Genomic DNA, 27,183 nt, shown 5'->3' with positions numbered 1-27,183 from the left:
TGAGGCTTTGGCAGTAGGATGGTGCTGGGATTCAGGTCGAGTGCATACACATTTTCAGCTGCTATAAAATCTCAAGGGAATCCTCAAAGTTTGAACTGCATCAGAACAAGACTGTGCTGTGAAAGTACCTTGGTCTAGCTACTAGGTAGGAGAACCCACAAGGTTTTGCCATAGTCTTTTATGCACAACTCAAGAATGTTGCTGGGATTTCTGTATCAAAATTTCAAAAACAATTGACACTCTGAGTTCGGTGCCTGATATAAAAGGCCGTTGTTACACCTGGTGGATATTGTGAAATAAGCGTCATACAGGGAAATTGACTCTGGAAAGTTTGTGCAGATGCATTCTAGTTTGTAGGACTTCTGGCTGCCAAGAATAACCAAGACATCTTTAAAATATGCAAACTCTCAATAAATATGAGGCAAACCCCCCATTTGCACACACGGGCAGAGACAGAATAGAAAATGCCTCTTTGACAAACATTTCATGGTTCCTCATTTACATTCAGTTTTAAAATGGGAACAAGGGTGATTCCGCAGTTGTCCGTGTTCTCCGGATCTCCCTCACGTTGGTCTTTGGAGAGGCAATTCGGTTTTGCACCTGACGATCTTCACTAGGGTCGCTTCTAAAGGCAAACACTGTGGATAGGCTTCGCTTCCTTCCTTTCGCATTAACCTCGGACCCGTGGCCTTTTCGGAGCCACTGGAAAGCGATCCCCACCCTCTTTTTTGTCTTTGCGCATGCACAATAATGATTGATCTATCGCAAAATCGAGAAGCGCATAGCGGGGATTATTTGTTCTGTGGTCACGTTTCCACTTCTCTTTAGTTGGCCATGGCTTTGGAGTTACAGCACACATTACAACTGCTGGCTCCATTGCGTTCAATGCTTCAGCTCCAGCTTTTCAGCATGAAAAACTCCATAGACTGCTTACCTGCGGTATTTAAAGAAAAGGAAGCGACGGGGCTGCTAAGACTCTCTGTAAGTCTCCAGCACAATCATGGGTTTGTTAGTCCACAAATTGGAGAGGCTGGGTTCTCCAAGCTGTATGAGAGCGGGAATTCACGATGGGTAAAGGGGGTATGGCAAAAAAGACATGTGCAAAACCAAAAGCAACAGAATCACCAGCCGTTTACAGCGGAGTAGCCGCGTTAATCTGCTGCAGGAAATAACCAGGAGCGTTGGGGTGCCTGAAAGACTAAAGAGTTGAGACATAATTTTTAATTTGGATTGTTGATCTTTTAAGATTCGGGGGTATTTTGTTTTTTTTCATTTTTTGCACGAGTGTACGCTACAGGCGTACGAATGCAGTGGCGTCGCTCTGCCCCTAGGGGGCCACCGCTACCAAGGGAACAGAGTCGGGCCCTGGCGGTGCGACTTCGCTCTCGCCGCACGCTCAAGCCTCCCTCCATGCAGCCTCCTCTTCCCCGGTTTGTCCCCCTTCCCCGCCTCTCGTTAGCGAGGATCGCTTGCAGCGTCGCCCCAAGCCATCCCGAGGGGCCGGCACCTGTGCGCGAGCAGCCTGTGAAGACAGAGGAGGCCTTCGGGCAGTAGCTGTGGGGACTGTTTTATTTTGGGCAGGAAGCCGTCTCCCCCCTCCCTCCCTCCCTCGGATGGGAAGAGTCCAGGCACCGAGAGGGTTTTGAACACGCGGAGCTGGGAGCAGGGAGCCGCAGCCTTTAGCCATCCAGCAGCCTTCGCCAGGTAACTCAGCAAAAGCCCCCTCCCCATTTCCCCTGCAAGGCACTTCCCTTTTAGGATAAAATAACATGCAAGAAACCAGACTAATTCCTAATAATTAGCTTGCTTAGAAAGGGGGGGACGCGTAAAACCCAACAACCCTTTTATTGCCATTGGTATATGTGTTGGTGCATGCGATCGCGGCAAGAATCCATTTACCTCTTTGCTTTACTGTGCAATGCTGTATTATTGATTGAGGCAAATGTGCAGATTTCTGTGTTGCCTTTCCCCTTGCGTGTAGGATTACATTTGCGATTCATTGTCCACGCGTCGTCAGCTGCGAGTGCTTTGCGCTGGCAGTTTCCAAAGCAATGCTACGTTTGCTCAGAAAGCAATCAAGAAAGCGCGAATGAGCCTCCAGTGCGGATTTACTGCTTGTTAAAATCTAAGCGGCACACTCTTGAGTTGCAGGGTTTGATGAAAGGCAAGCCTATTCCTCACAGTCAAATTGAGTCTGCTGCCTAGGATAGCTAGCCTCTTGCGTGCCGAGATGGCAACTCTGTACAGTACAGCAGAAGGCTGAAGCACTGAGATCTGTGCATTGGCAAATGTGAGTACAGGAGAAATGCACACCCAGCCATTCCCAGACAGATCAGCTGATCTCCTGCGTGGGCAGTAGGATTTTAAAAAACCATGAAAAAGTATAATAAAAAGAATGGCTGTTGTAGCTTTCATTGTAACTCTTTTATATATATATACACACACACACACACACACACACACATAGAGAGAGAGAGTTACAATGAAAGCTACAACAGCTACATACATATTATTTAGTAATTTTATATGGCCTTAATTGTTTTATTAATTATTTTTAAACTTTTGTTATGAACCACTGAGCCTGTTCACTGAGAAAGGCAGTGTTGAAGCTGAAGCGCACAAGCCTAGTTATGACTGTATTGCTATTGTTCTATTTATCGTGTTATTTGTACTGTTTTTCTCCAGTTCCATGTAAACCGCCCTGAGCCTCAGGGGAGGGCAGTATGTAATAAATAATGATAATAATGACAATAACTGACGGAAGCTTGTATCTTGAATTAAACTTTGCTGATTTTAAAGATGCCACTGGACTCAAACTTTGTTCTGCTGCTTCAGACCAACTCAGTTACCCACCAGAATCTAACTCCGTATCTTGTTTACACAAATATGCTGCTTCCTGCCAAAATGGGTGATCTTCATCTAATAAGCTTTAGGTGCAACTCCCCCCACCCCCAGCACACACACAGTTCACATCCAAAGTGTCTGGATTGCAAGTGTTTGGTTTCATTTCAGCTGCTGAAAGCATTTATTGAATATTTAGGATTGTTTGATTAATTCTTGGCTACTTCAGGGACAGTGTTTTCCACTGCTTCCAGACTGGAATGCATGTTTCTGGGTCACTCCCATGATGTTGCCTTGTAATTGTCCATTTTCCTGATTTTCCTGCCCTCAACACATTCTTACGCATTCTCAAACCTGCTTTACTACACAATTTTACTACAGAAGTTAGTCCAAATACATTACAATGCTGTCTGAATAGGAAGCACAAATTTTCAGGGATCACACCCACGCTGGCTGTGCTTCCCTTCTGTCAGCCACTTGAATCTCGCATTTCCCCCACCCTGCCGTCAGGGAACTTTGTGAGGCTTACTTTTTAAAAAATGTTACAAGAATTACTGTAGTTTTTAAATAAGCCCTCTGGTGGCACTGTAGGGGAACATATACAGGGGAAATGGTGGTGAATGGTAGAAAATGCATAGGAAACTGCTGGATCTGTAGTGAATGCACAGTGCAGAAGGCTCACCATGTGAATGGTGCAGTGCAGTCTTAAGCATTTTTGATCAGAATTGTCCCACTGAGCTCATTAGGGCTTATTCCCTGGTAAGTCTGTTTAGAACTGCAGCCTTAATGCAGTATTTAACTTCTACATAATTTATGGGTTTGGTTCATGCTTTGATTGCATTCTTCAGACTATTGTGGTCTGCTCCCTCTGTTTCCTCCAAAAGTTAACTCAGATATTGAACTGGAAGCAAAACCAGCCCTAATGGCAACAAAATTTGAAGACGAGCTGCTTTTTTATACTCTGCTTTTCACTACCATAAGGAGTCTCAAAGCACCTTACAATTGCCTTCCCTTTCTCTCCACAGACATCTGTGAGATAAGTGGGGCTGAGAGAGCTCTGATAGAACTGTTCTGTGAGAACAGCTCTAACAGGACTGGCTGGCCCAAGGTCACCCAGTTGGCTGCATACGGAGGAGTGGGAAATCAAGCTTGGCTCTCTAGATTAGAAACCTTTGATTCTTCTCATTTCCAAAATTCTTTCTATTCCACACCCTTTAAATATCACATTTCTTAATGTATCCCATAGACCTGTAATGTCATTAAATCTCAAATACTGCATGCACTTTCAGAGTAAGAGAAGGAGCACAGCCTAGCACCCTGGCAGTTAATGAATCTAATATTCCTATATATGTAGGCCTGTATACATTTTCTATTGGCTCCTCTGTTTAGCTGAGCATTTAATCAAATGTATATTCCTTCCTTCCTTCCTTCCTTCCTTCCTTCCTTCCTTCCTTCCTTCCTTCCTTCCTTCCAGGCAGGTCTGTAATTAGTGATAGAGAACATGTTTTGGACTTAGGGTGTGCCACATCCAGTTTCTGGCACGGAATTCTGGTGATGTGTGGCTGTGGAAGAACACTGTCTGAGACTCCTATATGATTTGTGTATGTGTGTTATTGGGTCACTCATATTCATTCAACTTTCAACATGATTCACCTACTAGGAAAATATATGAAATTTCTTTTCAGATTCTATGGCTGAATCTGCACTTACTTTGTTTATTCCGTTGTGGATCCTGCTGAATCCAGATCGATTTGAATTTGAGTCTTCCTCTCCCCCCCCCTTCCCATTCAAACAGAAAAGTGTTCTGCACATGGTTAGGGAAGCTCGGAAGGGGAAGGGGGAGCCAAGCAGAGCCGGAGCCTCTTTCTTTTCTTGAACGAGGGGCGGGGGGAGAGGATTGGAGACAGCAGAGAAGGAAGAAAAAAACCAAGAGGCAAATCTCTACTGAGAGAAGTTCAGGCTTCTGGAACTTCTGCTGAGAAAAGTTAGGGCTTCCCCTTTAAGCCTGGAAACCAGGAACTGATGCCCTGGCCAATCAGGACTTCTCTACCACAGAGTTCAGCCCCAAATTTGAAACAGGCAGAGCTCTGCATGCTTTCTCAAACCGATTCTTCAAATATTGAGGGTTATATCCACTCTAGGATATTGCAGGATAAAGGTAGGGTCACCCTGGATCAATCATGCTTGTTGCAGAGGGAAAGTTTAAATTTGACAAAATCAAAATGGAAATCGCATTCAGTGGAGATGGCAGGGACTAAATTGAGCTGGGATTGGAATAAATTCAGCCTAGATTAGGTAAATCAATATTTTATAAACAGCTCTTGGCTGCCTGCTTCTGCTAAGGCAGCCATACCAATGTGATTTTTTTTTCTGTGTTCATCATTGAATTACAATAGAGCCACAGTATTTGTCCTACATGATTTGATTTTACCTATTTGTATGGACTGTGTTCAGATGTTGTAAGTTAGCATTGTACTTGAACTCATCCTTCATACGTGCATTGTTCCTGCTTCCATTTAAGCACAAAGTGGGATGGGAGTCCTACGTAAAACAAATTTCAGTTACTCAGGAGTGACACAGACTTCAGTTACTCATGGTTAGTATTATGAGCTAAGGATGTCAGACCCAAGGTGGGATCTGGGAATCTCCTGGAATTATAGCTCATCTCCAGATGACAGAGAGGAGTTCCCCTGGAGAAAATGGCTACTTTGGAGGGTGGCCTCCATAGCCTTATACTCTGCTGAGGTCCCTCCCCACCCCAAATCCTGCTCACTTCCAGCCCTCTCAAGTCTCCAGGTATTTCCCAAACCAGAGCTGGCAGTCCTAATCCTGACTGGGGGAGGAGCATGCTGCTTAACTCAAATGACTTCTTTTGCACATTTCAGAAAATCAAAATTTGTTTAAAACCAGAATTCCTTCCTTTCACTAAGTGTGGAAAGGGAGGTCAGATCAAGGTGTGCAAGCCTGGTAACAAGCCAGGTTTGTGCACAGTGTCATCTTAATACTGGCTTAACTTGACATCTGAATACAGGCCAAGCATTAAGTTGCAACAGTGGGCATCCAGCCATGTCACCTGCAGCATATGTCCATATGGTGAACAGAATGTTACTGTTGCTCTGATTCCACACGTATATTAAATGTGTACTTGCTGTACTTCCTAGCCTTCTTCTCTACCAGACCACACACGGTTATTCCTCAGGAATTGAGCACCTACATTCTCTGGCCAACAAACTAGTTCTGCACAATGATCTCTTACAAGCGAGAGCCCCAGTATACTCCTAGAATCATAGAGTTGGAAAGGGCCATGTAGGCCATCCAGTCCAAACCCCTGCTAAATGCAGGATAAGCCTAAAGCATCCAGACCACAGTAAGTATTTGTCCAGCCGCTGCTTGAAGACTGTCAGTGAGGGGGAGCTCACCACCTTCTTAAGCACTTGATTCCACTGCTGAACTACTTTGACAGAAAAACATTTATAATATCTAGTCAATATTGTTCTCTGTGTGATACTGATACCTGCCCCTGATAAATTGCTGTTTTTATTTTGCTTTTGGGTCTGTAGCATCCCTGTATAATTTAAATTTTGGAATGAGGTCAGATCTTCATGAAAGTAGGGCTTTACATACATGTGTATGTAAACACATGTGCATAGACTAAGGTATCACGTAGTAAACACTGCCACTTTGCACACTATAGTTTTCTGAGTTTGTCATAAACATAGGAGGACAATTACGCCATGTATATATAATCAAACCAAACTGATGCTCAGTTGATTTATTCTGAATTGACTAAATAAAATTATCCATAGGAATGGGCACAAACCTAAACATTCCAATTCAGTTCATTGAACCAATTCATAATTTCCCTGAACCAACCTGCCTTGAATAAATCTTTGTTGGTCTTAAAGGTGCTATTGGACTCAATTTTTGTTTTTTCATCCACTGAAAAACTTTAGCTCTGAAACTGTAGGCCAGCACAGGCTTAATACTGGGAATCTCTTAAATGCAGGATTAGGTGTCAGGCCATGTGCTTCCTTTTTCCTTGCCTGTTCCTCCCTTCTCTGGAGTAAGCACCCCCTACTTTGCTGGCTTTAAGTAGCATTAACTGCCAGCTAAGTGAGATCCTTCTTAATCAGGAACTGCAGACCCTCATTTCACATCCTGATTAAGATAGATTAGCATTAACCACAAATAACATCAGTGTTGCTGCTTTGTAAAGTCGCAAGTAAAGGAAAAGGGACTGTGCAGTTCCGCGGCTTGCTTCCAGTCTCTTAATCACTTGCAGTCCTCAGCTCCCCCAATATTGTGTGCTTTGCAGTAATCACTAGACCTAGAATTGATGTAAGCCAAAAAATGCACAAGTTAGTGCATACATGATCAAACTTTAGTCTTTCAAGAAAACAATATTCTCATGGGTGTGCTATTATGGCACACACTGATTTTAAGATAGGGATGTCAGGTGGGACCTGGAGATCTGGAATTATATCTCTTTAGGTGACAGAGATCGGTTCCCCTGGAGAAAATGGCTGCTTTGGAGGGTAGATTCCATAACATTTACTGAGGTCCCTCCCAGCCCCATATCCCACCTAATCTTGGCTCCACCCCCAAAGTCTCCCGATAGTTCCCAACTCAGAGCTGGCAGCCCTATTTTTAGAGGTGTATTACATCTGAATTAAACCACATGGTATACTTCTTGAAGTGCAATCCCTCTGAATGCAGAATGGGAGCATATTAAAACTCTGCCTGTGGAGCAGGATCCCAGTGTGTCAGTTTTCTGGGCATGGGAAGCTTTTATTATGTGGGTTAAAGGTCTGTCCACAGTAGTTGTTTCAACTTAACCTGCTCATACCGTCTACACTGGAACCAAGGATGAATTTGTGCTCACAGTTTATATCCTTGTTTTTTTCTTGTTATCTTTTTTAGAAAGATGTAAATTTTTGCAATTTGTCTGGTCTCCAAACTTACACTGTTCCAGTGTCTGTCCATTTCCCTGCTTCTTCTTTTATTAGGAAGATCTCTGACATTTTTCTGTGACCAAACCAGATGAGTCACTGGAAGAGCCAGAATTGTTCTCCAGCTTGTGTGGTTGTGTGTGTACAAATTATTGCCACAAAGGCCACAAAGATTAGGACCAGGTTTTCCCATTTTGGATGCCTGGATGAAGCCTATCTGTTTCCTCTAAAAGGACAAATATCAGCTCCAGGAGAGAGGGGCAATTGAGGTCAAGAAAATAGTACAAGGGAAACAGTTAATCTCACCCATCCCAGCACCATTCTCTCAGTTGGATATGGTATTTTAGAAATACTGTGCATTTTTTTAAGTGCTGGGGATCTGATATATTACAAATGTCATCTGTTAGCAAAACTTGAATAAGTGACTTCTTTGCTAAAGGTCCCTCCTTTTCAACACATTGCATCAAATGTACAGGGTTGGGCTTAGCTCCACAAGTGCAATAGTGCAAATTGATAATCCATTAGGAATGTCAGAATATATCTCCCAGGTTTGCTTATTCCTAAAGGAAAAAGCATATAAGTACAAAAAGTTTCCAAGACAACATGGGAGAAGAGGACAGTGAAATGTGATAAAATCATTTGTGCAGGTATACATTAAAGGAGGACCTATCCAAGGTCCTCTGCCCTTTGGGAAAAGGGGAATGACAGCATGGGCTGAGCTGTCTGGGATGCGAGATTGCAGTGCAAACATTTCAGATTTTTTCATTTCCCAGATTTCTTGCATAGCTACAATGTCATCCAAGTTAACATACCACATAAAAACTGCATGGTCCTCTTGATGATGTCCTGGTCTGATTGGCCCTTACTGGGGGACATGCCCTCAATAGGGCAGTCCCTGACTGAGAGCCAATCAGAGGCTCTTCCTGGCCCCCTCCCCATACTCCTCCAGCTGCTTCCAGGCACTTGGCCTGAGGAGGAAGAGCAGTCGCAAGGTAAATCGGGGGGGCTGTGGGCAGCCATCCATGCACACTCTGTGTCACTCTAGCCAACCTGGCTGCTGGGGGAGGGGAGAGGAGGCTGGCTGCTCTTGCTGTCCTTCTGCCTATAGAGCTGTGGAGATTGCCTGGCCCCCAGCTCATTTTTAAAACAGGCTTTTCTACTAGTTCAACCATAATCTTGCTTAAAGCTTCAGCCCAGTTATTCAGAGTCCTACAAAGAGAATCTGTAAATTCAAAAAATAACCAATGTGAGATCAAAATTTGCAAAAACAAAGCTGTACCAGACTTGAGCAGGGGCGTTCTTGGAAACCTGGTGGAATTCTGCAGAGAGGGGCATTATTTATCTGTGATGATGACATCATGTCACATTGATACAGGATGTCTACAACGTTGGGGAAGCATCTATACCCATCACTAGATTCTTTAAGACCTCACTCGTTTGTGACAAGCTGATCATCAGAAATGGATGCTTGGACTCCCAAACCGATTTGTACACACAAAGGACAAATTTCAAAGTATTTTTAAAGTAGAATTCCCTACCTAGCTCTGCCTGTACCAGTTACCAAACCCTTCTTCAGAATCCTACAAGTTTATAGGTATGACCCATTCAATATGATCCCCTGTCTTTTTGAAACCTCAGGTTGGCACACCAATGTATATTTAAGTCTGGAGATGGGGACATGAGTAGACAAGAGAAGCCTTTCTACAGAATGCAGAAAAACCCCAGGCTTGCAGAAAATGTGGATTCTCAAATGTAAAAATACATTGAGGGGATTAAAAGTCTCAGAAATGACAAAACAGTGCCGATTGTGTTAAAGAATGAATACCTTCCATCACTGCTGCTAGTGTCAAAAATGTTGCCAGCCTTCAAACCTTGGTCTCTGTCAGATAAAGGCAGGGGGCGGGGCAAGGCACAGGCCTATTTTGACTTTTGAGGAGAGGACTCAGCATTATCAGGCCTCACAATAACCAACCCTGCTACTGTGCATGATTCAGCCAGGGCTGGCTGCTTGTTACTATTCAGCAGCCATCCCATGATAATCGGTGAGGTGTTGTGTTTTAGAGTTTCAGATTAGAATCAGAGAGCAGGGTCAAATCCTGACTCTGCCATGGAAACGCACTGGGTAACGTTGGACCAGATACACAGACACACACACTAACCGAGCTCATGGTGGGGAGTCTTGTGAGGATAAAATGGAGAGGCGAATGCTGTAAGTTGCTTTGTGTCTTGATAGTCAAAAAAGGTGGAACATAAATGATGGAAGCAAATATAGCTGGGGTGGGGCAAATAAAAGATAGGTTGGTTGATGGGTGTGAAAGAGAGAGGGAAGCAGGGACAGGTGAGGATATGGGCAATGTCTGGGGAGAGGAGAGAGAGGAAATAGTGTGTGGAAGGAAATACTGGGGAAAAATAAAGCAACCCGGCAAGTTCTTGCAGGTTCCCTATTACACAGGTAAGCTTGACCTGCCCGCTGTCACTACACAACTCAGCCCTTGTTTTCCCAGGGAGAGAATGCGAGGTGGAGTGAATGCTGGAAAGCTGAAGAAAGGGACGGGTGAAGGTAGACTGCTGGGTTGGCGGGAAGGAGAGGAGGTAGGGATGGGGGGAGGCTCTCAGGGCTGCTAGGGAAGGGAAAGAGGAAATGGCAGGGAGGAGAAAAGTACATGCCTCCTGCAAACCCTTGGATATGTGTATTTCTGGAATTACCTCAGGTACTTGTCATTCTTAGATCTTTTATTGTTTAGTGGCGTCAAAGCAAACTTCTTATATCAACAAAGGCCGAAATAAGCAACATGCCACACCCCAAACTAAATTTTAAATATCAATTCCAAACTTTGGGATACATACAAATCTGCCTTATGCTGAATCAGAGCATCAGTCCATCAAGGTCAGGCAATCCTGGCTCTCCAGAGTCTCAGGGTTCTTTCACACCTATGGCTGCCTGGTCCTGTGCAGTGAAGGAGCCAGGGATTGAGCCTGGACCCTTTTGTGTGCAAAGCTGAGGCTTTCCCACTGAGCCATAGGCCTTCTCCCGATCACTTTTTAATGAGCAAGCCATATATTCACAGATACAACACATGCCTAGCATAAAGAAAGGTCTCAAATTCCATCCCGGTATATCCATTAAAATTCTCAGGTGCTGAGAAAGACCATTGGCTTTCTTTTTTTTGTTACTTCTCCCACCACCTGCATAAAAGGCACCAACTGAACTTGTCCAGTTTGGTGACTCTCCTGTAGTTATTGGAGATACAGCATCCTGCCCTTTCCAAGTACTTGACCCACAGAGCTTGGTGTTCCTCAACTGTATTTTATTTTTAGATCCATATTTCACATGTTCGAGAATAACTGAACAGACAGGACAGCTAAGGGACTGGTAATAGGATACAGAGCTTTATAGCAGCCAGACTAGGTCAGAAGAGGGCAAAAGTTCTTACCATGTGATTGTTTAATCATCACATTTGGGTTACTCTGGTCTTTTCTTTGTGCTGTTTCTAGCAAACGTGGATGCACCTTGAAGAATTGGCATAATCTATTTTGTTTTGGCAAATACAACATGGTGCTAAATAATGCAGGAATGAGGAATCTAGTGATCTCTAACAAGAGGAAGTCCTTTGAATTTACACTAGGTTGAAATGCAGCTGGCCAGATGATAGAGTCATGTTGGCATTCAGCAGTTGTGACAAAAAACTGATTTCCAGAATTCAGTTCATGCCAAGCTGGTTGTATATATGTACTTCCAGGGGCTGAGTTCAGCCCAGGATTGGCTTCTAGCCTGTCACCATTAGTCTGCTTACCTATGTAACAAGCTGGAACTATCCTATGGTGGGTCATGTTCAGTGCTTTCTCTGTCTTCACTGGAAGTTAGGATTCAGGCCTTTCCAACATATATCCCCTTCAAGTTTAAATTACATTGAATGAGCAGTGACTTAAGAAGATCATTCCTTGCCACCAGTTGTGTTAGTCTTTAAGGTGCCACTGTTTTCTTGGAGTGCTTGAAAGACCATGTAGGTGTTTGGTTGTTCTGTATTGGGGTCCTGGATGCTGACAATGTAAAAGAATGTAGGTGGTGGTGTACTAGAAGGTTTTCTGCTGCATTGTAGCTTAAAACCAGGACATGCCATTTCTTAAAGAGGTTCCAGTAATCCATACCAGCTGACTAGAATACCACAAAAAAAGAGAAAACTTGATAGTTCAGGAGCAGATTGGGGAATGAATAAGATTGCCAGTCTCCAGATGATGGCTGGAGATCTCCCTGTACTACATGTGATCGTCAGACAACAGAGATCAGTTTACGTGGATAAAATGGCTGCTCTTGAAGGTGAACTCTATGGTAACCCTTCTGAAGTTCTTTGCTCCTCAAACCTCAACCTCTTCAGTGTCCACCCCCAAAATGTCTAGGTATTTCCAAACTGGATCTTACAAGTCGGGATGAACATAGAGAAAAACTAGAGTAAAACCTTCCCGTACCCCCAGATTTCCAACTTGATTTGGGAAATCATTTGACTTCTGCCAGATCTACCTGCTGAATGTGCCCAGGTTTGGTAGCTTTGTGTTGCCTCAGGCACAGCTCCTCATTTAGGTTCTTCTTTCTCCCTTCCCTGTATCCTCTCAGACATCCCCAGTCACGTCTTCCTCTCCTCCCCTCCCCTGTCTCTCTGACCATACTGGCGAAAGCCAGCACTATCTGTACTTTCTCTGAGCCTTGTTCCTTTCTTTGCACCTGCCTTGCCTTGCCATACCTAGGCTTACATATGACTAATCAGAGGCCAAATACCCTGTGCTGCTGCTGCTATGATCAGCCTAGGGATGCTAGCCTGCAGGTGGGATTTGGAGATCCCCTGAAATTACAACTCATCTCCAGACCTGGAGAAAATGGATGCTTTAGAGTAGCGGTCCCCAACCTTTTTATGGTTGAGGACTGCCTTCGGGGGTGGGTAAGAGCCGGCGGGCCGGGTGCCGCCCATGCGCATTAATGCCCTCTGGTGGTGAAAATGTGCATGCACTGAGCTGCCGCGCATGCACATTTTCACCACCAGAGGGCACTAAGACGCACGCGCGGCAGCTCCGCATATGCGCATTTGTGTCTGCCAGCGTGCTGGTGGCCGCACCTGCCTCTTCCCCCCCCCATCATAGCAAAAAGCTAGCCCAGCCACTTCTCTTGCGGCCTGGTGAGCTTCTCGCTGAAGGGGGGGGGAGAGGCAGGTGTGGCGGCCCGTCACCGAGGCCTTCGCGACCCAGTAGCTCGCCGCTGACCAGGGGTTGACGACCCCCGCTTTAGAGAATGGACTCTGTGGCATTATACTCCACAGAGATTCCTGTCCTCCCCAAGCTTGACTCCCAAAATATCCTGTATCTAGCCCCCCTTCTGGATGGTGTCCGGGGTGGGGGGGGGAGAGACCTGGCAACTCTAGTTCAGCCATTGCATGGTCAAAGGAAAACTCTACCACAGATAGTATGCCCTATTCTTACTAGGTCCATTAGGCAGCTGCTACTACTACCTTCTCACAAGGTGCCCCATCCTGTGTTGGAGCAGCAGCTGCTGCCTTTAGCCCAGCAGGTAATGGCCTCCTCTGGTCTCCATACCACAGCACTGTACTTTTCAAACTAGGTATTCCTAACAAATCTAGTCCACTGCTGTGTTGAAAAATCACCAGCCATTTTGCCCGAAGAAAGCAACACAAAAGTTGATCATAACAAGCAGAATACATTATTTCAGTATGTTTTCAAAATGTAAAGTATTACATAATTGGGCTTGTGGGTTGATTTTGGTTCAGCAATGCTATGTAGGCCAATCGGTCAAGTAACAGTTCCTTAAGTAGTTTTCTCTGATTTGGTACAGCTCTTATTTCCCTGATCTAATAATTTATGATTACATATTTGGAGCCACCTGCAAGATGTAGTTTATGGCTTAGAAAAGTAAAGCAAAAGAAGAACAAAACCTCATCCATTTACTCTAGCAGAGTTTTTAAGAAGAAATATTTACAGAGAAATGCTGTTTATTGCATAGTTGAAAGATGAAGTCAGTAAAGTTTGAAAGGGAAGTAAAGTTTCAGTTTTTAAATAATGACGTTAAGGGAACACTGTAAAGCTATATTGAGCATATACAGTCCAAGTATTCTTCAACAAGTGTATTAATTACAGAGCACCCACCATCTATCATAAATCAAGTTTTATCATGCCAGTTCTGGCCTTATTTAGCACTACAAATCACATTTTTGACTAGCATAGGCCTGTGGTCCTCAGTATCTGAATTTATTTCATTTTTAAGAATACATTGTAAGTCTGAGTGTGCCTCAACGCAGGTATAACACATCACATGGATGTGCTCACTGCTGTGGCTGGCTATAATTCCTGGCTTTGTCTTCCCCCGCAGCAAGTCTGATTAACAACTCTGTTGTATGAGACATTTCCTTGCAGGTAAATTTGTTGAAAGAACAGTACAGTGGAACCCTACTAACAAATCCAAGATTGATAGCAAAAATTGCACAAAGATGATCTAATAATGAGCTTAACAACATAGGATTGACAGGTGCTAGAATGCCAGCTTCCTTCATAGAGGCAGGTTCTTTCATAACCCCATTTCATGACTGGACATATAGAACACAGGACAGCAGAAATAAACAAGGTGGAAACTGATGGGTCATCTCCAAAATAAATCATACCAGTTCAGTTAAGCTTAATACTTCATAAGATCCAGGGAGGTCTGTTGTTACTATCTGTGCACTAGAACAGTGGTCCCCCAACCTTTTTATCACTGGGGACCACTCAACGCCGGGGACCACTCACCAGGGACCACTCAACGCCTTTTACTGAGGCCCGGTGGGGGTTTAGTTTACTCCTCTACTCTCAACCACTGCCCTAGCGCTCTCTGATCGCTATGGTAATGTTTAAACATCCCTTCAAAATAAGATACAGACATGCCACAACAATGAAGTGTGTTGTAAAGGGCTGGGGGGGTGAAGTAAAGGGCCGGGGGGGGGGGAGAGAAGACGTCCTTCAGGGCCCACCTCCAATTAGTCGAAGGACCACATGTGGGCCGCGGCCCACAGGTTGGGGATCGCTACACTAGAATCTCTATCAGGTCCTTAAATATAGATAGTATAAGACATGCACAAAGTAGTTTTGCACTTAACAGATTCCTCTGCTGCTATATTCCAGGCTGACCTAAACAACTGATTGCTAAAGAGGCAACATAATGAGGTGGTTACTATAAAAGTGGAGAAGGGAGATAGTTGGTCCTTGTAGGAAATGGGGTGCTAGAGCTGATTGGCCTTGGGTCTGCTCAAGCAGGAGTCTTGCCTTTTGTTTATGCAGAAGTAGTTGCACCATACAGGATCATGGCCATCCTAAGTGTTTCTTTATTCTCCCATACAATCTCATGTTCAAAACAGTATTATTGAAACAAACTCAAAACCTGACATTTCCACCAGGAGGATATGGAAAAGTGTGCCATTCTTTTTCTCTCTAAGACTTCCATGAAAAGAAGCCAGTTTTTCCCTCACTCCTTTCCCCAATTAGCCTTCTTAAATCAAATTGTTTGTCAGGCATCCATCAATTATGTGTAAGCATTTAGTAGTTTGTATACATTCCCTTCTACAAATATTCATTGATTGCAGCCACTGGGCTTCCTGTGTGGAAGAATTCTTGCACAGAGCCCGCTTCACTGAGGTGCTGTAATTGAGGAACCTTCTTTTTGCTTGGTGCATGCATGAAGGGCTTCATACAAACCATCTTCAACACTTGTGCTGTCTCCAGAAACCTTGGCTACAATCCCACTGTGCACCGTCTCACTTCTGTTAATATGTTCAGTATATGCATGATTTAACATTTGCCCCTCGATGTTGGACCACAATCTCTACTGTGGAAAGAACTGTGTAAAAATGAAGTTGTCAAAGAACTGTGGTAGATTTTAGGGTCAAGGGACATGACTGGTGCCAAACATAATCCTCAGAATTTTTATTAAATTGCTTACAAAACAAATCCACACAAAAAGCTAACAAGTGAAAGAAATTGGGGGAAAGCCCTCTAGACCCTTCAGAAGCAAATTTCCACTCTTTGGAGTTTCAGAGCTAGATAAGGTGCCTCCCCCCTATTTTGAACAGAGAAGGAAGGACAAGCAAGTAATATGCATTTATTCTGTAAGGCTATCAGTGTCAAGCCTGATGAACCCAGCCAAAGGAAATTTCAGTGTTCCAATGAAACTGCCTACGGTTTAAGCCTTGGAGAGTGAAATATTTGCCTAAATAGAAGGAGGGAACTTCAGGATGTGTTCATGTGAACCAGCTGTAGTTAGCACCACATTGTAATTCAGACAGGCACTTGGGGGCGGGGGGGGGGGGGATCCTGAAGTCGATAAGCATGCAGAAACAGTTACCAACTTTAACTGGACTTTTTATCTACCACATGTACTGACAAAAAGTAGATTCATATAAATGAATATGATGAAACAGTTACAAATTTATAACTGAGAGACAATGATACACACTGTAGAAGTTCCAGAACAGCAAACAGAAAGTTTCTTCCCACTCTCAAAATTTCAGATTCTAATGATTTTTGAATGTCAAAAAGATTCTTACAATGAAGTAAAGACTGGTAGGCTTTCCTAGTGGTCAAATTAATATGTCAACATTTGCTTTATTTTCTTGCTCCCAAGTTAACAAATTAGTAGCAAATATGTATACCCCTCCTGGATTACTAATATAATCCTGCAAACCTGGCTATGAAAGGCCTTTCACTTTGCCAAGCTAAGAAAACTAGAACGGCATAGAAGAACGTATAACAAATAGTTTTCCAAAAACAGAAGTCAAATGATTTTGAGAAGGCTTTTGCTGTTGCTGCCGAAAGTCCAAAAAAAATATCAGTTTGGAGTGATGCTCTTATCTGTGAAGAGATCAGCAGCAGGTTTAGTAGCAGGTTGCATATTTGAGATAGGAAGGAAGACATCCTTTTGTTGAGTTCCTTATCAGGAGAGGAAGATTCAGCGTTGCACAGAAGTATTGCCACAAGTGTCCAAACCAGGACCAAGCCAAGCTGTAAGAAAAACACATGCAGTTATAGGATCTTTTTTATAGGTAAAAGATTTGCCATTCAGGGTGGCCAGTCTAGTCTCTGCATCTACCACATGGAAAAATCATAGACCCTGAATCAAGAGAGTAATACACCCAGCATCAGCCAAGGGAAAATGTAATTAATTAATTAAAACAATAGAAACAGAGTTAAGTGCTGGGGTTTTAAGAGACTTTCAAATCGGGGAATATTTGTTATATTAGTATTCACAAGACAGATTTTCACTTCACTTTCTGCGTCTTACTTCTGATCTTTTGACAACGTTTAAACTAGTAGGTGCTTATTGCTCCTTAAGTACCTTATTGCTGCTTAAGTGCACTGATTCGTGCACTTAACCCATGACATCTTTATTCCCTTGTTGCTCTCGTCTTCCCCCATCCTATTAGCATATTGGCTTGCAACTAGGATAATTGCATCTTTCTGTAAATTTGGAAAAGCAGGATATTTTCAGCAGTGCAATATTAGGGGGGGGGGGTTGGACCATAAGTCTGCAGAGGTTTTCTTCAGTATCCTATCCTATTAAAGCAGGCAGGACTGGATAACCATGTGTGCATACATGAATGTAGTAGCAGCCCTCAGCTTTCTGCCCAGTACTTTGTTGGGGTTGCCTAGGGGAGGAAAGGGAAGCAAAGAATAACCCCATGGACCCCTGTGTCCCGTAGGGCAGTGGTCCCCAACCTTTTTATCACCGGGAACCGGTCAACGCTTGACAATTTTACTGAGGCCCGGGGGGGGGGGTAGTCTTTTGCCGAGGGATGCTGCTGCCGCCTGAGCCCCTGCTCCGTTTGCTTTCCCGCTGGTGCCCCTGACTTCCCGCCGCTTGCTGGGGGGTGCTGCCAGCAGGAGCTGCGCAGTGCAACGCCAAGGGGGTGCCTCAGGCATGGCAGCCGCTGGAGAGCACCAAAGGTGAGCTGGCGGCAGAGTCGCAGGGCAGCCCCCAAGGCAGCAGCCAGGGAGGAGGACAAGGAGGAGCTGCGGCCCGGTACCAACTGATCTACGGACAGGTACCGGTCCCCAGCCTGGGAGTGCCTTTGAAGTCCAGCTTTGCTTCTTGAAGGCAGGCAAGTTCTCCTCAGAACTTCACATTACCCTTTCCCCAAAGTACGGATCCAGACAATAAAATCAGAGGAGAAATGAAACCCAGGTCTACATTCCACAACTGTCACTTTGCATGTGTAAGGGAATAAATAACCTTAGTTCTCTGAGTTGAGAGTGTAGTGAAGCCAAGTTGCCTCCGTTATGGCCAAAAGCTTCTGTTGGGAGCTCTCCACTCTTTATTGCTAATTTCTATTCTTGCCTCTTACTATCCTCTGCTGAACAGGCAGCACACAGGTGGAACCTCAGAGGAGCTATTTTCTGCCCACCCAGCTGTTGGTGGCGCCTGGCCTTTGCCTGTAGTAAGTTCTCTCTGTTGGAGAGTTCCAGTGTCTCTGTTGGAGTCCAGTCTCACACCCAGTTAGGGTAATTTTTAGTATCCTCTTTTAACTTTTCTCCCCATCGTCCAAACATTCTCCGATTCATTTTCTGTCAACAGGTGCTTTTTTTTTATACCACTCAGTAACAGAGACCAGCAGTTGTTCAAACTGTAGCCCAAATCAGGAATTTGGATCCTCAAAGATAAACTGGTGCTCAAAAACAAAATCACAAGGTTACTGGCACCTTTAAAGCCCTCTTCACCATCCTTTCTGTGCCCCATGGTTTTGGCTTTTGAACAACCTTATCTCTTTTGAACTTCCTTGCAACTTAGTTCCCTGTTGCTTTGCAATCTTCCCATCTTCAGTTCTTTCCATCCGTCACCGACCACTTGCTTCTCACCTCACATATACACCCGACTGCTGGAGCCAGCACGTCTCCAACTGTCTGCCACCAGCACGTCTCCAACTGTCTGCCGCTCCACCCGTGTGCTGGCTGCGGAGTGCCATGGCCAGCCACGAGGGCCCCCCTCTGCCCGCACCACAAGACATGTCGAGCCAGGCGCCAACAGCACAGGAGGCGGCTGCAGCAATGCCCAGTGACCTTCCCAGGGCCGCCATGCAGTGCCGTCCCCACCTGCTGAGGGCCTGACTGTCCCTGCCCCAAGGAGGATGCCAAGCTGCCTGCCAAGAACACAGGAGGCGAGATGGCGGTGGCTGCCAGTCTGACTAGTGCACTCACGGCCTGCCCCGCCCACTCACATTCGCCACAGCTGCCTCCTGTGCTACAGAGCCGGCGGTCGCAGGGTACCTTCACGGGCCTTCCAACACTGCCAGAAAGGCTGTGTGCCTGCAGCTGACAAGTGGGTAAGCCAATAGCTCCCTGTGGTGCCCGCAAACCCCCACACAGACGTGCCTTCGCCTCACTACCTTTGGGACTGGGAGGGGGCCTGATAAGTCTCCGTGCCTCCAGCGGCCTGCCTCCCGCCCCCCACCCCGCCTTGCTGTCGTTAGTGCCCACTGCCTTTAATACTGCAGAGGGCTTCCTGGATAGTATCTTGAATAAAACTTTGTTGGACTTAAAGTTGCTATTATTTGAATTACTTGGGCCAAGCACATTGCATTCAGGAATACAATGGGCGCTTGGTTGGGGGGGCTCTAGCTCCCCCCAGGACCTGGAAAGGCTGCAGGCATCTGTTAGGGAACTCACCAGCAGGGACAGCTATTACACGGCAGGGATATGGAGCCTCCAAGCCTCAGAGGGAGGTGGGAAGAGGAGGTGGTGGTCAGGGGTGGAAGATGGAAGGAGATGGGCTGGCTGCTGGACAGACAGGCAAGCCAATTGGAGGAGTAGGCACTCAGGGGCAGAACAGCCACCCTGAGTGGCACTTAAGCCTTGAGACGTACTCCTCCTCCAAGGCCTTACCAGAAATATTAAGTGGAACAGATGGTTATTGTAAAAAACAACAACAACAACATAATTTAGATCAGACTATCATTCAGATCCTAGTTTTCCTTGATGCTGAGTTTATCTTCATGCTGTCTCGCCCCCCCCCCCCATGGCCTCCTGCACCAAAGCTGGTGTGGAGAAACAAGTCAAAAATATCTCAATTGTCATTTCATATGAAACACTAATTTAGTTTCAGAATCATAGTGGCAGATCCTGGTTTGACATAACCCTGATAAGACATAGTGCATTTGGACAAGCATGCCAACCATAATTCTATCAAGCTCAGCCTCTGGGAGGAATTGGAGGGGGGGCAGGGAGGTCAGGTGTGCCACCACACTACTTTACTTCAGGCAAAAACTGGAACCGAGGTTATGACACCACTTCCTAGATAATCCTTGAGCAGCACCCCTGGTGTCACTGTGTTGTTTTCAATATTTTTGTGCTCCCCCCCCCCTGATTTTTCTCTTGCCAACCTTGAAGTACTGGATAGGAACCTGGGTTAGTGGTTTGAATAGGTCAAAAACTTCTTATTTTGCCATGAGGAAAGCTTGCAATAGAGCATATAACACTCCTTTATGCCACAGTGTGCAGTCAGGTATTTCCCTTATCTCCCACCCCCCTTCTTTTTAGCTAAGCGGTAGGGGGAGAAATCTGGTCATGTTATGCCCCCCCCCTCCTTGCAAGAGAAAAGCGACTACAACTTTCTCTTAGCAGATCAGCTGCAGTACCATAAGTATCAGATTTCCTCACATCTCACTGGTCTCTCCAAGTAGAACAGCTGTTACTGCATTTGAGTCAGGGACTGCAGATTACTTTTCCGTCTAGCAACCTATACCCTCTCCTACACTGAGACTCTCTTCTCCTAAAACTGGCGGGATACAGTTCAGCAAAGACTTAAATATAGACTGTCATACATAGTAGAGTAGAGTAGAGTGCTCCAGGCAGCAAAGTGATTTGGCATTGAAGCTGAAAGGAAACACTGGATAACCCAAGGTTCTTTCAAAAGTTCTCGTTTCACCTAGGGACACTTTCTGAACTATCTGGGATTCTTGAACAGTTGCTCTGCTGTGTAACCCTATTCAGGTGTGGAAAGTGACTGCATTCAGTAAAGCCACACAAAATACCAGGGGGTCCTTAATACTTAATGCTCGGAACGCTTTAAGAATTCTAGTCTGGAACTGATGCAGAGGAGGGAAAGTGTGGTGGACCTCACAGACTATCCTGGCATATGACATGAACTGGAAGAGAGGTTAATGAGCACAACCCTAGCGCTGAATGTGAAAAGTGATATTAAGCAGAAGTTTGGAGCTGAGAAACAAACATTCTGTCACACAGATTTACTATTTGGCCAGGCTGGAAGCAGGAAGTATAAACATATATAGAATGACCACAGCATGGGTTTTATAGACTGAACGTCCATCTAGAGGCAAATGGAATTTTTGCTTGACAAAGACAAGCCAAGGTTTTAACTATTTCCCATTACAAAACAAAAAGGACTTGCCAGAGAAGCACTTTGCAAATGTAGTGGGAGCAAAAGAGATGAATTTGAGAAATTTTCCTTCCTAGTTCGCAGGCGTATGAAAGCAAATCTGCACTCACATGCTTTTTTTCTTTTTTACTGAGTCATTCATTCTTGCATTCAGCTACACATTAATAGAAGCATATTGGCCTCCAATCCAATTCCCTGTATGGAAAATGTTGTCTTCTGCCCCTTTAAAGTAACTGCCTACTCCACACGTTTTCTGCTCATAACACAAAGCACAAGCAAATTAGTTTTAAATTTGTCATAGGGGATGATTGGTCATAACAGGATCTACTTCTGAGTACTCATTATGCTCACCAGTGTAGATGGATGAAACTTTGAACATCCTGAAAGTTAGCTAACAGAAGGAAAAAGTGAACTGCACTTTCTGCTTTCACTCTTCACCTGTAAGACTGGAAAAGGTTCATTCCTCAGCTTACTGGGAGATGCATGCTATTTATCAATTGAGAAGTCCTTTGGGGGAGCAAACCCTGTTTTTAGTGTTACTGATGCAAACAGGTTTTTATACTCTGCTTTTCATATTCGCATTGAGGACTCACCCAGCCTCCCTTTCATGATGAGTCACACCCCAGACTATTTTTGAGTTCCATATTAGGAGCCTTTGCCCCCCCCCTTTCACTCTTTTTGCCCCCAAATTGTGCCCCCAGATTGTTTCTGCACCGAAACCCAACGGGCAGGAAGTAGAAACTTTCTGGTAGCCTTTAAAAAAACAAAAACATTTCCATCTTTGCCACATGATGAAAACACCCAATCATCTGACAGCACCATTTTGTTACTTTCAACGCGCCCCCTTCCAAGTCTGAAATCATTCTGTGTTTTTTAATCACTCCAAACACATTATAAGGTGAATCCATAGTAAAAGAAAACATTGGGTGGGGAAACAAAATGGTGGGCTGTTGTCTTGTGCCATTCCCACCCTACACTCACACGTTGGAGCGTCCCCTCCCTCAATCCAAGCCATAGCCATTTCCCGCAGCATGGGCTGGGATCAAGGAGGCAAGGGGACCTCAGGGCTTTGACAGCCAATTCCAGCCTGCACCACAGGAGGCAACTGCAGCTTGGAAGGGGAAGGGAAAGCAATGAGGTCCCCTTGCCTCCCTGATCCCAGCCACAGCCATTCCTCCTTGGGAGAGGTGAGGGAATGTGGAATGAAGAGATGCTATTGGGGGGGGGGAAGGGATGCAGGGCATATTGAAGAGGGGAGCACTAGGGCATCTTTCCCATGGAAGGGAGGGGGAGGCAGGACAGCCACGAGGAAAGGGGTATGCCTAAACACTCAAAATGGCCATGAAAACCCGAATGCACGCATTTCTGCAGTTGCCAGCCCCAATTCAGACCTTGTTAACTCCCGGTTCAAAAAGTGAAAACTGGATTTCTGCGGATTCCATTGCTGTGGGGCAAATTAGGTCTGCACCTGAAAAGGGGAACGTCAGGGCAAAAACAGACAAAAAGCTTGACCCTATGCAAATGCAAATCTGAACCAAAACTCTAGTATGGAAACAGTCCTTTTGAAGCAGGTGAGGCTGAGAGAGCTTCTGACAGGACCGCTTGGTGAGAAAAGCACTATCAGGGCTGTGACGAGCCCAAGGTCACCCAGCTGTCTGCATTTGGAAGAGTGGGGAATCAAACCCAGCTCGCCAAATTAGAAGCCACTGCTCTTAATCATTGCACCATGCTAGCTCCATCATGATTTTCACTTCCAAACAATGTGCATTAAAAAAAAAAACAACAGTTCCTCCGCTACTGGTTATTTGTTGCTGTACAGTCATTTGTGGCGAAAATGAGGTCCGTCGCACCCTTGGATCAATTCACATATGCATTCAGTGGTCTAGTAACAGCTTGCGTGTCCAGCAAGACGGAAGATGGTTTGTGTAGCAAGATGATGTCCATGTGGTACATGCAGTTGTGACAGGCCATCACAATCTTTTGGGGACACTTGAAGCCACAGTCAAATTGCTGAAAGGCAGAAGAACAGTAGCACACACAAGTATCCTGCCACGCAAGCATTCTCCAGCCATTAGTTTTCAACCAACTCCTCATGACGTGAGGAAAAAAAACAGTGAGATTTGGAACCATAACCCTGCAGAAGGTATTCCAAGGTCTCTGCTAAAGCCAGAGGATTAATTAGCTTGTGCTGAAAGACAAACTGCAACCCAGGCAAATGCCGTTCAGGCCACTTGTGTGTGCTCAAGTGGAAACATCTGTTCTACATACCAAAGCTTCAGGATATTATTGAGCAAGTCGAGCTCGCCTTTCTGTGGAGGCTTTCTGCTTTGCTGCTCCCGAGAGGACCTGCTATCGGATGAGCAATGGGTTTTGGCCAACAGACCAGAGCAGCTGAAACAAGCATACAGATCACCAAGGAGAAGCACTGTGGACTCGATAGCTCTAGTGAACTTTGACAAAGATACTCAATAATTGCCTATTTAATCTGTTGCCTAAAGCTAAAATTCAATTTGTAGAGCAGCTTCTTATCTCTCCAATTCAATAATTCCCCTTTGCATAATTCAGGATGCCAAACAGGAGGTTCCATTTCAAGAACAAAAATCCAAAGATAAGATGGTGGCAGACCAGCACCTTTAAAGCACATATGTAAAGCAGAGATAGCAAAGAACAGCCATTGTAAAGTCAGAAGGTCACCACCAGATCAATGCATTTAGATCAGTGGTGTACACTGCATCTGCCTGTCTTCCTATATGCAACAACAACAAAAAAAAAAAAACCCAGCAGCGGTATGAAGAGGCATTGTAAAATTATACGTGGCAGGCAAATACAGACCCTGGCATGGATAGGCCAGGTTGACCCAATCTCATAGGCTCTCAGAGGCTGAGCAGTTGTCCGAGTCAGTACTTGGATGGAAGACCCCCAAGAACTCTAGGGTCGCAGTACAGAGGCAGGCAACAGCAACCCACTTCTGAATGTGCCTCGCCTTGAAAATCGTATGGGGCCATTGTAAGTCAGTGGGAATTTGTCAGCACTTTTCACCACCTCCATGCAAGTACGTCACGGGCATCCAGTAATTTAGATTAGGGGTAGTCAACCTGTGGTCCTCCAGATGTTCATGGACTTCAATTCCAATGAGCCCCTGCCAGTGTTTGCTGGCAGGGGCTCATGGGAATTGTAGTCCATGAACATCTGGAGGGCCACAGGTTCACTACCCCTGATTTAGATAATTGATGACTGAGGAAATCGTGAGACTTCTATATCATTGCTGTAGATACTTCCTTTTTGGAAAATAATTAGCTTGAGGGAAATACTTGCATGGACTGATTTATATTGGGATGTTGAACACATAATCTTGCACCTAATGTTCATCTCAATCCTTGCGTTAGGTATTCAGATTTCATGGTATCTGTCATGAGTCTGATGCACTTGCTTCATTTTGATTACTACATTACTGTGGCAATTTTGCATACCCCACATATCATTTATACAATGGCTTTGTAATTTATACCACCATCATATATTTTTTAAAGTCACATATAAAGAGAGAGATCAAGAGTATATATATAAATCACCTGGGTATAAAGGTATAAAGTCAGGGTATAAAGATTTTAATAAAGAAATAATGCATTTGGTGCAGTTGTGCTGCTATGCTTTTTCCAGTCTTGTGGTGGTGAAAGCAGAGGACAGTTTAGGAGGGCACCACAAGGTTGGAAATGCTGCTTTCCTCTTCACACAGGCCTTTTCCCTGAATTGTTTTCCTACCATCTGAGACAGACTATAAAGACAGGTTGCAGGAATAAGAGCGAGAAGAGGATGAAGGGCTCAACCATCTCCATATCCTCTCCAATGTTACATGTGGATTACCCTCCCCGATGAGGATTAGGCAGAATTGGTATTGAAATATGCAGGTTTGCTTAAGCTAAATATCATCTTTAGGGATAGGGAGTAGAATGTCGGGTGATGTGTGAATATCCATAGCTACAGATGATCCATGAAGTCTATGAAAGTGTTTCAGCCACATAATAGATTTTATAATTTTCTAATATCTTTATTTTACAGTGGAGACAAAGGCTGGCTCACATGTGCAGGTGTACATCACTTGATTTCTCAACTCTAAAGTCTCTTCCCTTTTGAGGGATGCGAGGTAGTTCAATAGCTCTAATGTTTATGTGTTTTTAAGCAGCTCTATCAACTGTCTGCTCTTCATGTTAACTTGACCCCACAAGTACAAAATCCTGGAAAAGGTGTTTGCTAATGTGCATAGGCATCATACAAGAATCTACACTGCCCAAATATTTAAATTATAACAACTGATGGAAAATTTCATTTTGTTTCAGGGGATTAAAATGCTGATTACTGTAACGCCACCCCATGAGCCAGCTTCCCTTCATCCACAGGAACCACCCCCTCCTATTCTACCAAAGCCTGGCAAAGACAACCTTAAGCTTCAGAGACTCTTGAAAAAAGCAGCAAAGAAGAAAGCAACCTTATCAGCACAGCAAACCACATCATTCCGATCCAGTCTGTCCCCTGTGAGTGAAGCCAGCCCTGACGTAGAGCACAGTGAGCGCTCCTCCCCTCTGAAGCCTACAGAAACTATAATACACCTCCCCATCAACCTCCCACCCCGCTTTTCCATCAGACCTGTTATCCACCATGTGCCTTCTCCTTTTCCCAAAGGGAAGCCTTTTATGTTCAATGTCACAGAGCAGAGAAGCCTTTCAGAGCATCTCAAAATCACTGCCTCCCCTTCCCCATCACCACTTCAGAGGCCGAGCACTGCTGAGCCCTCGTGGCCACTCAGAGCACAGTCACACATGCAAACACAGTTGTCCCCTCCAAGTGCTGTACATTCTGTGCTCATTTCTCCGGAACCACCTACATGTGTGGTAGAGACCCCAGTGGTGGTTTCTCACATTGCTGAAACCCATAGTTCCATTCATAATGTGCAGCCACCAAGCCCCCTGCCACAAGTGTCACCTAAATATCCTAGTAGTGAAAACAGACCCCTTCCTCTTCATCTACAAGTACACCAAGAACATCCACCACCAGGACAGATACCAGCTGCACACTTCTCAAGCCAGGCAAGACCAATCACTCCAACTAGAACTGCAGTTGCAATGCTGCATCATCCTGGACAGCAAGTTGTAGTTGCATCCCCAGCTCTTCAGGTCAGTAGGCCTGTGACGCCAGGAAGTGACAGAGGCCCTGAACCACACGTTGAGACCCAAAGACATGCAAGCCCCAGTGGCTCTCAAAAGCACATCATACCAGAGACAGCCGTGCCTGCCCCATCAGCAGTCAGCACTCATGTTCTCTTGCCTGAAGCTAGGTGTGAACAGAATTTACCACTATCAGGTACTCCCCAAGGTACCTTACCAAAGCCTAAGCCTAAGCCAGCTGTGACACCCAAAAATAGGCTTAGTGGCTGGTCTCGTCTTAAGAAGCATTTGATAATAGACACTGAAGAGCCCCAGTTTCCAGTTGAGGAACCCAAGCCAACCAAGCCTGAAGAGGAGGAAGTAAAGACAACTCAAGGCTTCCAAGTTGCTATTGGTCAGAACAAGAGGATAACCAAGTCAAGAGCCATCAAGATGTGGGATGCCATCTTATACCAGATGGCAACCAGCAAAGCCAAAAAGCAAGGAGGAGAAAAGGAAATCAAGAGAGATGGAACGTTTCCCTTTCGGCGGCGCTTACCTCTTCTGCTTCACAGGCCTCGCTTTGATGCACGGAAGCTTAAAGAGCTGGCATCCAAGCCCATGGCAAAGATTACTACTCTGTTTGATGTACGCCGAATCCAGTGCAGAGCACCTGAGGAATTGCCATTGCGTTAGCTGGCCTGCATCTGGGTGGCATCTGAAGGAAAGGGGTGAACCCTTCCTCCTAAAAGGTTTCTTTTTGGACAGTCTAAGATAACTACAAGATTTACTACAAAAGAATAATTTTCAGGGAAAAATAAAAGCCTTCAAGGGA

General features: G+C 45.0%; 2 protein-coding genes across 3 annotated transcripts in view; one reads left to right on the top strand and one right to left on the bottom strand.

Moving 5' to 3' along the window:
* Positions 1–1,383: 1,383 nt before the first annotated feature.
* PRR33 (proline rich 33) lies at positions 1,384–27,183 on the top strand. Its single transcript, XM_077321496.1, has 2 exons — positions 1,384–1,704; positions 25,545–27,183. Exon 2 carries the CDS (start codon positions 25,554–25,556, stop codon positions 27,042–27,044), a length of 1,491 nt encoding a protein of 496 aa, XP_077177611.1. The 5' UTR covers positions 1,384–1,704; positions 25,545–25,553; the 3' UTR covers positions 27,045–27,183.
* The window catches only part of LSP1 (lymphocyte specific protein 1), a 102,945-nt gene continuing 91,493 nt past the window's right edge, over positions 15,732–27,183 (bottom strand). For both annotated transcript variants that reach the window (XM_077321497.1, XM_077321498.1), the window contains exon 11: positions 15,732–16,820. The gene's annotated coding sequence lies outside the window, so the exon portion shown is untranslated. The remainder of the gene's footprint in view (positions 16,821–27,183) is intronic.

This window comes from Paroedura picta, chromosome 2, assembly GCF_049243985.1.
Source record: "Paroedura picta isolate Pp20150507F chromosome 2, Ppicta_v3.0, whole genome shotgun sequence".
In the NCBI taxonomy this organism is placed as follows: Eukaryota; Metazoa; Chordata; class Lepidosauria; order Squamata; family Gekkonidae; genus Paroedura; species Paroedura picta.
This window is presented reverse-complemented; position numbering and strand designations above follow the sequence as displayed.

Excerpts from the sequence above, each read along its gene's own strand:
- PRR33 (XM_077321496.1), top strand. The coding sequence starts at position 25,554 with ATGCTGATTACTGTAACGCCACCCCATGAGCCAGCTTCCCTTCATCCA.